This window comes from Danio rerio, chromosome 25 (genome assembly GCF_049306965.1).
Source record: "Danio rerio strain Tuebingen ecotype United States chromosome 25, GRCz12tu, whole genome shotgun sequence".
Taxonomy (NCBI): domain Eukaryota; kingdom Metazoa; phylum Chordata; class Actinopteri; order Cypriniformes; family Danionidae; genus Danio; species Danio rerio.
The window spans coordinates 24,867,606-24,881,771 of record NC_133200.1 but is presented as its reverse complement, the minus strand read 5'-3'; the positions used below and the strand labels follow the sequence as shown (position 1 = coordinate 24,881,771).

Sequence of the window (14,166 nt, the reverse complement as noted above, 5' to 3'; positions counted from 1 at the left end):
ACACTCACAATAGCCGAATTCCACGTAGCTTTCTCACGTTATACAGACACCATCTGCTCTGTCTTTCCCCATAGGAGGCGCGAGCTGAACGACTATATGGCTATCATTTCGGAGCTCGCACTCTCCTATGGGGGAACGCATTTCTATACATATCACAAATTATTTTCAGCAAAATGCGCTATTCGCGTTGCTCAATGGAATCAGTGTTCTTATTGGGGGGCTTTGGACACTGATCTCCATAACAGAGTTTTTCTAGGATGCCGCAATCTTTCCTGCGCGGTCTGCCGCTCAAACCTTCACCCAACCACTTCCTGTCCCTTCATAATCCCCTCCACTGAGAAAGAACTACTAACCCCAAGATCCACTAGTTACGTACCCCGCCCATCTACCTCTGCTATCCCTGCTCTTCTCCCCCCTCCCTCCTCTCAAAACCCTCCATCATCTCTAGCTTGCAATAACTTTAACGCAGCCAGATGTTTCCGCCACCCTTGCAAATACTTACACATTTGCAGTTACTGCGGTGGCGCTCATGCTCGAGTAGTCTGCCAAGTGTGGAAAGCAAATAAAAAACATAGATCCTATTTGTCGACTCCTGTCAATATTTCTAATCTTTACCATGAATTATGCATGCACCCTGATCCTAACTTTTCTGAATTTCTCATTTCAGGTCTGTCTAATGGATTCCACCCCGGTGTTTCGACTCTTCCTTCCTATAACCTCGCATGTCCTAACCTTCAATCTGCTAACGCTGAACCAGAAGTGGTGGAGCAATTAATAAAGAAAGAGATTGATAATAAATTTATGATCGGTCCCTTTCTTGCCCCCCCGTTTAGCACCTATCGAGTCAGCCCAATTGGAGTAGCGACCAGAAAATTTTCGGGCAAAAAACGGCTAATTATCGACCTGTCTTCTCCCCATAATTCCGCCTATTCAAGTGTCAACAGCATAATTTCACCTGACGAATTCTCTCTGAATTACCACGATATAGACCAAGCCATTTCTTTAATTAAACTCGTCGGACGCGACGCCTGGCTCGCGAAAGTAGACATCACGTCAGCTTTCAAAATTATGCCATTGCATCCCGAGTTCTGGCATCTCTTTGGCATTAATTGGAAATCCCAATTCTACTTTGCAGTCCGTTTAACCTTCGGCTGCAGAAGTAGCCCCAAAATCTTCGACATGCTTTCAGAAGCATTATGCTGGATCCTCGCTAACAATTACGGCATTCCGCACGTAGTCCACCTACTAGATGATTTCCTCATAATTTCCCCTCCAAATTCCCCACCTGCTAAACACCTAGAGATTACCAAAGCAGTGTTTGCCAAACTCGGCATCCCTCTAGCTGAAGAAAAAACCGCCGGCCCCAGCACCTTCATAGAATTCTTAGGCATCAATTTGGACTCTAACAAATTTCAAGCATCTTTACCCAAAGAGAAAGTCGATCGCATCATTTCTCTATCTTCCATATTTTTGGAGAAACAAGAATGTTCTAAACGCGAACTGCTGTCAATATTAGGACATTTAAATTTCGCCATGCGCATCATACCTCAAGGACGCCCGTTCGTCACTCACCTCCTTCAACTCGCAGCATCAGTTCAGAGTCTAGAAGAAAATATATCCTTATCCGATCCATGCCGAAACGAACTCAGCCTCTGGATTTCCTTCCTTAAGTGCTGGAACGGCTGTTCTTTCTTTTATAGTGATTTAATTTCATCCCCCGTAGACATCCATCTTTATACAGACGCTGCACCCTCCATAGGATTTGGCGGTTACTACCAAAGCCGCTGGTTCGCATCCGATTGGCCCCCCCAAATGTTAGAGGTTCCATTACACCAATATTCATCTGCATTATTCGAACTATACCCCATAGTCGTCGCGACCCTATTATGGGGAGATGAATGGTCTGCTTCCAGCATTCTCATTCACTGTGACAATGAAGCCGTCGTTCACTGCATTAATAGAGGGCGCTCTCACTCCTCTAATGCCGCTTCTCCGATGCCTTATTTGGACTTCAGCCAAAAAACAGTTTATTATAACTGCTGTACATGTTCCTGGTTTTCATAATCAAATTGATGACTCTCTCTCTCGTCTTCATTTTCAGAAATTCAGAGAATTAGCGCCGGAGGCGGAGCAGCACCCGACGCCCATCCCTCCTTATTCAGAGATGATATTCCAATAAATCATCCCATGCACGATCTGCACCAAGCATCCATATCTCTCATTATGCAAGCGGTGGCTCCAAGAACCTTACAAGCTTATCTCACTGCATGGAAAACATTCAAACATTTCCATTCACTATACAACACTACATTCCCCAATTTCTCCCTACTTACAATCACATCATTTATCACTTACCTTCATTCTCACAAACATATCCAGGCAAACTCGATTAAGAGCTATTTAAGTGGCATTCAGTTTTTTCACAAACTCATGTACGGCTCCAGTTCTGAATCTATCACTAACTCACAAACTAGCCTTCTTATTAAAGGCATTCAGAAGACCCGCCCCCCCCTCCCAGACACAAGGCTACCCATCACACACAACATACTAGCTAAATGCATTTCCACACTGAGGAAAGGCTATTTTTCATTTCATACAGATCATACCCTAGATGCAATGTTTATTCTTGCCTTTTTTGGATTTCTAAGATGTTCTGAATTTACAGTTACATCTAAATTCGATCCCTCTATCCACCCTACTATAGCAGATCTGACCTTGATTGATGAGGAAACAATTGCTTTCCTCATTAAGCAAAGTAAAACAGATCAATCCAGAAAGGGACATTACATCTACATATTCAACATTCCCTCCCCCACAAGCCCATTCCAAACTCTTCTAGCTTACACACACTACAGGAAAACACTAAGTGCAAGTCCCCTAGACCCCCTTTTCATAGACGACACACACCACCCAGTGACACGCTTTTGGTTCCAAAAACACCTTAAATATGTCCTAACCAACTCAGGCTTCCCATCAGAATCATACTCCAGTCACTCATTCAGAATTGGAGCCGCCACTACAGCAGCACACAAAGGGTTATCACAACAACACATACAAACACTAGGAAGGTGGTCTTCTGACGCCTTCAAAACCTACATCCGACTCAGCCACAGTCATCTCAGGGAAGCCCAGAGGACTCTCACCAGCCGTTGCAGTTATCCCAGCGGCCAAAGGCACGAGCCTAGTACAAGGAAAGAACACAACCCAGCTATACCAGCTTCCCGAGGGCAGAGGAACTACCAAGTCTCTCAAGGGCGCGGGCATGACCCAGCCATCTAATTTCTTTTCTTCCTTCCAGCTGATTTGCACTCAGCCTTCTCCCCCTTTTCACTCACCCAACTACAGTAAGAGTTCTTTCCCTGCCCAGGCCCCCCCGTCACCCCCGCCCCCCCTGGCCGCTGCCACAGAAGTTTTCACTGCCCATCAACTTTTCTAACTTCTGTAGGACCCCGCCCCCCCCCATGGCTCTGGCCCCCGCAGGGGCGTTACCCCGAGCTTCGATTCCCGCAGGAATCATCTCACGGCCCGGCCTTAGCTTTTTATATTATATGTCATTTCAATGACATATAGTATAGCACTATTTATTTTCTCTTTGTTTGATTTTATTTGTATAAATTCACATCTATATGCACCCACGCATATAAATATGAATTTATATATAGTGCTGTCACCCTCACGCTCTGTTCCCGCAGGAACACCCCCAGAGCACCTATACCGCCCGTCACCCTCCAGAAAGAGTCTTCACCTTCCCCTCATCTTTCCAGACTCCTACTGGAGCCAGCCAAATAGCTCACCCAGCCCTGAGCTGTGACACTAGCCATGTCACCGACCCTCCCCGGCCCTAGCTTTTATTCATTTATTTCTGTTTATTTCTCACATTTATCTTTTATTTTTTAAATTTATTTATATATATGTATATATATATGCACCCACGCATATAAATATATATTTATATATAGTGCTGTCACCCTCACGCTCTAACTCCCGCGGAGTTAATCCCGAGCACCGGACCCCCGCAGGGGTCATCGCCCAACTGCCATTTCACCCTCCAGCTGGGGCTTCACCGACCATTCCTTTTCCCGACTCCAGCTGGAGATGGCACATACAGCTCTCTCTCCCGCAGGAGAGCCAAGAGCTTCGACTCTCTCAAGAGTCAGTAAAAAACGCCCCCCCCCAAGGCCCTAGATTACCCCATTATATATTTATATATCTATATGTTTCATATAAATATATAATTATATATAGTGCTGCCACCTCCCAGCTCTATCTCCGCAAGGAGTGTTCCTCGAGCAAATTACTCCTTTGGAGTCCCCGCCCCCCCTGCCCCCCTTCACCCCCCTCTCCAGCCGGAGTCCTTCACTCCCCTTCCCTTGTAATGACTCCAGCAGGATTCCCGCCCACCCCATGGCTCTGACCCCCGCAGGGGTCTCCCCGAGTCTCTACTCCAGCAAGAGTACTCACAGCCCAAGCCAACTCTGCTCGGGTTCCCGCAGAAACCTGTTTCACCCTTTGCTCCAAGGAGCCCTCTTTACATTTCCTTTCAAATAACTATATCCAGCAGCCGGATATAGCATTTCAAGCCTTTTGGGGAGTTTCTTCGAATACACGGCTGCTGTCCCGAGCTTCATGCATTTGGGGAGCTCTCGAGAACCACCTGATCTCGTACTCCCCTTACATGCTCTATGGACCTGGCGGGAGCCCTGGGCTCAACTATCTCCGAGCTCAGGGTTCTCTCCCGGGACAGCATGCCAAACCTGCTTACAGTCGTCAAGCAATATCTAAGTGTGAACTCTTGAAGTGAAGTTTTTAAACTAATTTCGAGAGGAGCACGTGATATAATTGACCGCAGCTGGCCGCCTATCTACACTCATTAGTTAGCCAATCAGATCTATTCCAAATTACTATAAATAGCCTAGCTAGATATTACTCCCTTACCTTCGTTTTCCGAAGAAACCCCCCATCCACCCCCTATCTCCTCCTTTCCTCCCTTTAAAAAAGGGGAGCTCTCGAGAACCACCTGATCTCGTACTCCCCTTACATGCTCTATGGACCTGGCGGGAGCCCTGGGCTCAACTATCTCCGAGCTCAGGGTTCTCTCCCGGGACAGCATGCCAAACCTGCTTACAGTCGTCAAGCAATATCTAAGTGTGAACTCTTGAAATCCAATATATAAATGTATATTAAAGAGAAAGAGAGAGAGACAGGGAGAGAGAGAGAGATGAGATATAAAACATTTGGCTTGTTTTTTGGACCATTTAGAGCAGTGTTTCTCAACCCCATTCCTGGAGGACTACCAGCTCTGCACATTTTTCATGTCTCCTTAACCAAACACACCTGATTCAGATCATCAGCTCATTAGCAGAGACTGAAAGACCTGTAATTGGTGTAACACACAAAGGAGACACACAAACATGCAGTGTTGGTAGTCCTCCAGGAACATGGTTGAGAAACACTGATTTAGAGGTATAGCTGTTTTGACAATGAAGGAATAAATATACTGTATCCACTGCTGTGACATGATATTGAACCAAATTAGACCATGTGGAGATATTACATATTCATCAAAACATTCCTTTCAGTGTCAGGATTTACACTAAAAGTACACCGCAGCTTGGGTATTTTTTAAGATCTAAAAGACGAACGAAAAACAAATTTGTCATAAGTGTATTTGGACCTTTAAAGACAAATTTCTGTAAATTACTGTAATAGAAAATCATATAAATATTTTACTGTTGTTATAATCACCACTTGTAACATCTAAGGAAACATCATGTCTTTCAACGAAAACAAAAACACACTTTGGGTGATTCAATAAAACATACATAAAAACATTTCTATTAATTTTATTGAATATACAGTTTTTTTACGTAAATAAATTACATTTCTCTCGCTCGCAGGAGGCTCTCTCTCTCCTGAATTGGTTGGCGATGATGAGCTCTTCATTCGCTGGCTGGGGATTGCAGCCTTTCTTCCTGTCATCAGCTTCCAGACACCTCCATGGGTCTTTGAGAAGGAATGGGTGAGTGCCCCTAGTGTAGGTCTTGGGCCCCTTATGAGTTTTAGCTTTCACCTGTAACCAAGCAATCAGAAAGTCAATCAGAGATTCTTTTACACTGCTAACATAAGTTCGGGAATGTAATACTCATACACGCCATGGTGTACCATGAGAATGTCCCTCTCAAAATACTAGTTAAATACACAGCAGAATATCTAGTCTCAAGCAATGATATTGTTGAGCCTTTAGAGCCCAGTTTGAGTTATAGATTGGTAGAGAGGATCCTCCAGGTGGCTGTTTTTCTTGCGTTACTTCTTGCTTGGCCTTTCCCTAATATCACCTGTGGTTAAGGGTCCATCTGGTCTGCATTAACATCTCTTTAAAATTTATGACCCTCAATCTCAACTGTAATGAGAACTGCTAGACCAGGAATGATAATGAATCACTGGATAAGAGTGATTTCCAGAGACAATTACAGGTTTCATATACGATTTGACTTTACAGTCCATAATAGGGGTGGTCAGTGTTGTTTTGTTTGAATCACTGATAGATTAGAAGAGTTTCACTTCTACAAATGGACAAATATAGCAAGGGTGGACTGGGGCAGCATTTTAACCCGGGATAGTTATTGTTACCTCAGTCCACATAAGAATTCGGTAAGTAAAGGGGGGGGGGGGGGTGTTGGTGGTTAGGTAACTGAAAAGCAGGGGGGGAGGTGCGGTTGATCCAGCGATTAGTAATTGATGAGGGGAGGCAGGCCAGATTCCCAGTGGCGGGCCAAATTGACCGTCAGGCCACCAGGAAATGTCCCGGTGCGTCCTATGGCCAGTCCGCCCCAGATAGTTATATTTAGCAGAATGTAGAAGAACTTTCATACTTTTGTGGAATATAATGAAAGAGAGAAATTTGAAAGAAAACTATTTAGGTGCTAAATTTTAAAGCTTTAAATATTTTTCTAAATACAATAGAAACAACAGAAGTTTGAGTTATTATTCTCAAAAGTAACACAGCATCTATAAAACTGCTTTTGAAATGTTCTTTGGTGTATCCACGTTCCCATGTTAACAAAATTATGGGAAAGTTTTAAGTGTCAAGTGGATTTACAGTAAATAAATCATGACAGATTTTTTTCCGCTTCTTTTAGGAACTCTATGCCTATGTGAGAATCGTTACTGGACCATAAAATGGTTTTGATCTTGGATCATGGAAATTATCTTGACAATTTTAACCCTCTTAAATCCGTAGTCGTTAGTTTTAATTTTTAATATGCTGATTATACCAGACATTGTCTCTTGCTGTTATTTCAATTCTTGAGTTATTTCCCTCTGAACTCAGCGACTACACTTAGTATAAATAGGAGCAAAACGGGAAGCCACATGCCTGTTTTCTCTATTTAAAATTAGGCTGAGCGCAGGCAGTTATTCAAAATTCATCTCATGAAACTGTTTTCATCTAGAGGATACTTTTTTTATGAATGTGGTTTTGCTTAGTTTTCGTCACCAGAGACTGGCTATGTTAACTGATGGATGTGACCTCTTAAGGAATGTTAAAAACTAACCACAGCAGAACTAGACAAGAATGGTGTTAAGAAAAACTCACATCCTCTTTCATATAAGTTTATTAAGCATTCACTTTTCTGTCTAGGTTCTAAACCTCACCAGGTTCTACATAGCCAAGCATCATGACTTCGTAGTTCCTTTGATACTGAAATACGCAGACGAATGGCAAGAGACTGGAAACCCCATCTACAGACCACTGTGGTGGCTTAGTCCAAATGACCCAATCACTTTCAGCATTGATGATGAGTTTCTCATTGGAGATGAGGTAAGCAGCTTTTGGAAAAGTAAGATAATGGGCTCTATGGTTAGGTTTTTTCTTTGCCACTGCAGCCACTGATTGTCATTTACACACACACATATATATATATATATATATATATATATATATATATATATATATATATATATATATATATATATATATATATATAGACCAGCTAGTGAAGTGCTGTGCAGGTAAGCCTCACTCCTCTGACCTCCTAAATGTGCTCTAGCGACAGAAACTAGAGGCAGGGGTCTTTAGCCCCTTTGTTAGAGCAACCGACTCCCATGTGAAAGATTGCCGGTTCAATCCCAGCATGGAGCTGGGGGGGTTACATATACTATATACCGTTTATAAATGCTTTGACATTTCTGAGTTAGTCTAAGGCTCAGCTGCTCAGATCAAGTTCTATGATTGATGATTCCACCAGCAGAAAACAGTTAAAAGTCCTTGAAAGAGATTCTGTGCCTGTTTGGAATGGCACCATAATTCAACACTTACTGGGAGAATCCAAGATTTTGGGTGGCGAAGGTCTTTTATATAAGTGGCATTTAAGTTAAAAAGTAAGCTATTTTCAGCTTGTTATAGACCACTCTTGCTTTTCAGTTGCAAAGGTTTTACAGATCTGACTGGAAAACCTATGAAGAGAGCACTTCTGTTGTCTAGCCTGGACAGATAAGAGCTTGAACAAGGAGTTTTGTAGCTTGCAGGAAGGGCCTGATTCTCCTAATGTTCTTTTTTAGCCACATTTCGGCCAATTGTATCAGAGATCTTAGTCTTTTAGGCATGACCTAAAGCTCATGATCATAAGTAGGAAGGAACAAGAGTAGGAACATAGATTGGCTGGTAAACCTTTGCCTTTTTGGCTCAGCTCCTTATTCAAAACAGACTGGTGCATTGACCACATTGCTGCTGCCATTGCACCAATTCATTCTATCTCACATTCCATTCTTCCCTTACTCGTGAACAAATACCCAGTGTACTTGAACTCCTCCTCCTGGGGCAAGGACTCTCCTCATACCTCTTATATGTTGTATAAGGCAAATCTGCATTGCCAGGCATCCCTACTAATGCTGTCTGTGGAGTTGTGACTATTGATCAGTTGAACTTTGAAGTTCCTCTTTGCACTGATAGAGAAGAGCTTTGGGTTTGATGAAATAACAAGCAGGACATTCTTGGCAAAGTTGAGCCAATAGTGATTATTCTTTATTCAACAAGATTTCTGACATCAGTCGAAAATAAGATAAAATGATAAAGAGTGTCATTGGCATATGTGATATGAAAAACATGTTTTTGAATGACAGATACTCGAGATACCATGTAGGTCAGGGGTGTCCACACTCTGTCCTGAAGGGCCGGTGTCCTGGAGAGTTTAGCTCCAACCCTAATCAAACAAACCCTAACCAGCTAATCAAGCTCTTGCTAGGTATGCTAGAAACTTCCATGCAGGTGTGTTGAAGCAAGTTGGAACTAAAGTCAGCAGGACACCAGCCCTCCAGGACTGACTTTGGACACTCCTGCTGTAGGTAGAGAAGAGGAGTGGTTCGAGATCTAAATCCTGAAGCACCTAAGTATCTAGATGTTGCCACTTCTCAGAAAGACTGATAGCTTCTGGGACAAAGACAGATAGCAGAATTTGGTGGTTCATTGTACCCTGCTCTCAATTCAAGCACTAAAACTTGCAGAAGCTGCTTTTCAAATCATCAGTTTTCACCTTGTTGGATCTGTCTATTGCAGGCATGGGCAACTTCAGTCCTAGAGGGCAACTGTCCTGCTGAGTTTTGCTCCAACCCTAATTAAACACACCTGAACAAGCTAAACTGTATCATCAAGATCACTAGAAAGATACAAGCAGGTGTGTTTGATTTGAGTTAGAGATAAAATCTACAGGACAGTGGCCCTCCAGACCCATCTCTGCAATAGATAGATCCAACAAATTGAGAACTGGTGATTTGAAAGCAGCACTTGCAAGTCTTAGAACTTTAATCAAGAGTAGGGCAGACTCATTTGATGGTCTGCTTTTTACATCGGAATGGTTACTTTTAAAGGAAGTTATTCTTTGTAAAAAAAAAAAAAAAAAAAAAAGGCAGAGACTTGGTTGAACCCAGCTTGCTTATTTAAGTTATATTCTAATTATTAGAAGAGGTACCAGACTGTGGTTTCTAAAGATGCTGGGAGTTCTGAAACAGTAGTGTCCCCAAGTCTGCTTACATGCTGCAGGTAAAGTATCAGAATGAAAGGATATGTTAATGATGTCAGTAAGGGCAGGCGATACTTGGCAAATGGCTTGAAGGGCTTTAAAGTAGGTGAACAAGTTGTTAGATAATTGTGATAATGAATTTGTAGAATTCTCCTTTTACCTTTTAGGGGACTTTTATTTGCTATTTCTACCTTGAGAAGGAATGGAAAACCTTGATCCTGAAGGGTCGGTGTCCTGCAGAGTTTTGCTGTAACCCTAATCAAACACACCTGCTAGTAGCATTCTAGTGATCTTGAAGACACTGGCTGTTTCTCAATTCCAAGAACGCAGAGAACGGACTTGTGTTCTTGTGAAGACCGGTCTTGCCAGGTGTCCTCAGAAGAACAAACTCAGGAGACCGCGAGGACAGAGAACGCGTCCTTTGAGAATTGAGATGCTGCGTTCTTCCTGATGGTCACATGACCTTCACGTGTTTTAAATGGTAAATTATTTAAACATTAAAGCACTCATACAACGATTTATTGTTTTTCCCCTTTTCAAAATATATACTTTGCATAAAAACATTATAAATATATGTTGCACAATATAAATAAAACAGATTTTAATACGAATTTCGGCAAACAAACACCCTTAATGTGTTTATTCCTTTATTAAGATTTCCATGGTAATGTTTACTTTCACTGTTTCATTTAGGGAAACTCCTGAGGTAAATAATTCATATCTATGAACTTTAATAATAAATCTAGATAAAATGCTGCGCTTCCCACATCCAGTCACAATGACTTCTGGGACTTCCAGAGCGAGTTCGGTGCTCAAGTCTGCATCGTTGCGTCCTCGATATCAAGAACACATCCGGGAAGTTTCACACGTCCTCCGTACTTGCAGTCTTGAGTATTGGAACTGAACTTAGGCAGCTGATGATGACGTTTCACGAGAACACGAGGACGCAAGACCGCTGAAGAACGTATATTGAGAAACAGCCACTGATTAGTTTGTTCAGGTATCTTTTGATTTGTGTTGGAGCAAAACCCTGCAGGGACATTAGCCCACCAGGATTAAGTTTCCTGACCTAGAAAGAAGCATGTGAGCATTTATGTTTGCAAGTAAGATGTAGTCATTTGAGAATTGAACCTCTATAAATGTTTTATTCATAAAGAATGTGGGAAATTCTTCAGCTGTTAGAGTTGACTGTGGAAGCGGAGGAGGAGAACAAAAAGAGCATTATGCAAGAAACTTTTTGTTGTGGCAGAATGGGCTTTTTGCAGTGGTGATATTAGCAGAGATGGAAGAGAGAAGTGACTGATGCACACAAAAGTCAGTAGAATTTTTGCACCACACCATCTCAGCAGGCCTGTATTCGGAACAGTGCTTGCAGAGATCATCAGATAGCCAAGGGGATGTGTCTTATGTGTCTAAACAAGATGTCAGAGTAGAACAGGGAATGTCAGTAGCACTCTTAGCATCAAGTGATGAGAACTGATTAGGGGAAGGAAGTGAAATTATAGGGTATAGCCTAGAGGGTGAGAGTGAGGGTAGGTTACGGTGGAGTATTATGTGTTGTGTCAGGAGCTAGGATGAGGTTAAAAGTGAGGAGGAAGTGATACACTGGAGTACACATCACATGAACTGTGGAACAGTGATATGTGTGAATGAAATTGAATTACCTGACACTAGGTTGAGATTAAAAGTGACAAGCCAAGTGAGTGGCCTAATGTTTATCTAGGTGGATATTGAAGTCCCCAAGCACCACTAGAGATGTACCCCACTCACTCACTATCCTTCAGCTAAGCCCCTGATTATCAGGGGTCACCAAAGTGAAATGAACCTCCAATTGAACTTGCAGGGAGACTCCACACAGAAATGCCTTCTGGTCCAGCTAGGACTCGAATAAGCAACCTTCTTGCTGTGAGGTGACTGCTAACCACTGAGCTACTATGCCCAAGAGATGTAGACTTAGATGTAAAAAAGCTACTAAAAAATACATTTCAGATACAAAACAGAACTCAAAAATAAATTTAGTTTGGGCAGGGTTGTGTTCGAAATGATGTCATTAAATCATTCTACACTTTTATTTGAAGTATACTAAGCACCCTAAGGCTACATATATAATGTATAAACTAATCCAAATAAATTTGAAAACTCTTTGTCCACTCTATCAATTTCAGTAATTTCTACAAAGTTGTTCATTCACACTGAAATGATTGAAAATAGTTTCGATACTTTAAGACATAGGTGTCTTAAACTCTTGTCAAACACACCTGATCAAACTAATTGAGTCTTTCAGGTCAGTGTGTTGAAGCAGGGTTGGAACTAAACTGTGCAGAGCTGTGGCCCTTGACACCTGTGCTTTAAGGGCGTACTCTCACTATGTACAGTTGCCTTAAACCGGGCCAAAGCACGCTTGACCCCCTCCCGTCTCCCCCGATGGCCTGCGCTCGCATTACATTCGGGCATGGGCACACTTACGTCATTGATGATGCGCTGGTCAGAAGCGCAGCTTGCTCACCACAGTGGAGATTTCTTCAGTTATATCATCGTTTAAGTCGTTTGATATGCAGTGACACGCAGTCAAATATTTCGCTGAACAGATCAGCCACTTTTGACGCTCATAAACAACCATAAAGTCCTCATGCTGCAGGTATTAGGAGGTTTGCTGAAGGTGCGGAGCTTTCATGCAGAGAGAGGTTTGTGAGAGATCTTTAATAATCTACGATAGTTTGCATTCATTGAACAGTAAGAATGATTAATTAATCTATATTAACAGTCCCTTAAAGGTCACGTCTCGCTTTCAGTTTCGGGCTTTGGCGTATTTTGCACTCACACTACAAGCGTACCGCTCCAAAGCCCAAGTGAACTGAGCCCGATTCAGCCGATTCAGTCCACTCACACTTTTCAAACGATCCGGGAAATGGGCCCGGGAAATAGTGTGAGTAGGCCCTAAGACATCACTTTGAGCTGCGTCCCATCAGCCTGACATTTTTTACTTTCCAGCTTTTTGAAAACACAGCAATATGGTGTGCAGGCTTTTCCAAAACAACAGCTCTAAATAAACCTTCCATGTCCTCCAAAGAAAAGCAATTTGGAGCATGTACAAACTTATTTGAATCTTTATCAATGCTGTCCAAAAGAAGAGCTTTCAAAACAACTGTTGTACAATATTGTCCACCATTTTAGCTGAACTGGTCACTTGTGATGTCCTTTTTTAAGTGAAATTTATTAATGAACTGAATTAAAGAGGGGCGAGGCAGTGGTGCAGTAGGTAGTGCTGTCGCCTCACAGCAAGAAGGTCGCTGGTTCGAACCTCGGCTCAGTTGGTGTTTCTGTGTGGAGTTTGCATGTTCTCCCTGCCTTCGCGTGGGTTTCCTCCGGGTGCCCCTGGTTTCCCCCACAGTCCAAAGACATGCAGTAAAGGTGAATTGGGTTGGCTAAATTGTCCGTAGTGTATGAGTGTGTGTGTGGATGTTTCCCAGAGATGGGTTGTGGCTGGAAGGGCATCCGCTGTGTAAAAACTTGCTGGATAAATTGGCGGTTCATTCCACTGTGGCAACCCCAGATTAATAAAGGGACTAAGCCCACAAGAAAATGAATGAATGAATGAATGATTTCAAGAGGATCACGTGCTTATGATTGACCACAGCTGGTCCTGCATTAACAATGCATGACTCACCAATTGGACGATTCCTAGCTCACTATAAATAACAGTTTCTTACCTTAATTATTTTTATCTTGAAGAATTCCCCCTCCACCCCTACTCCTCCCTCCTTTTCCTTGACAGGGCGGCTCAGTGGCCCGGTGGTTAGCACTGTTGCCTCACAGCAAGAATGTCACTTGTTCAAGTCTTTACTTGGCAAGAAAACGCTTCTGTGTAAAGTTTACATGTTCTCCCTGTGCTCGCGTGTGTTTTCTGCGGGCTCTCCAGTTTCCTCCCACAGTACAAAGACATGCAACATAGGTGAATTGACTAAACAAATTTGGCAATACTGATGAGCTCTTGATCAACTATTCTTAATTGTCATTACCCATAAATAAGCAGGGAAGTTCTCGAGATCTACCTGAGCTCAAACTCGTCTTAAAAAATAGGGGGTTCTCTCCCGGGACTGCGTCAGTAATTAATAATGGGGGTGTTGGTTGTTGCGAGCTGAAGAGAGAG

The 14,166-nt window shown here is 42.7% G+C and overlaps 1 protein-coding gene across 3 annotated transcripts in view; it reads left to right on the top strand.

The window, feature by feature from the left end:
* si:ch211-236l14.4 overlaps positions 1-14,166 on the top strand; it is an 88,608-nt gene that overhangs the window by 71,702 nt on the left and 2,740 nt on the right. For all 3 annotated transcript variants that reach the window (XR_012400411.1, XM_021473876.3, XM_073943155.1), the window contains 2 exons: positions 5,898-6,019; positions 7,640-7,819. Coding sequence is in view for 2 of the 3 variants with exons in the window: in XM_021473876.3 (XP_021329551.2) it covers positions 5,898-6,019; positions 7,640-7,819 (302 nt within the window). In the remaining variant the exon portion in view is untranslated. The remainder of the gene's footprint in view (positions 1-5,897; positions 6,020-7,639; positions 7,820-14,166) is intronic.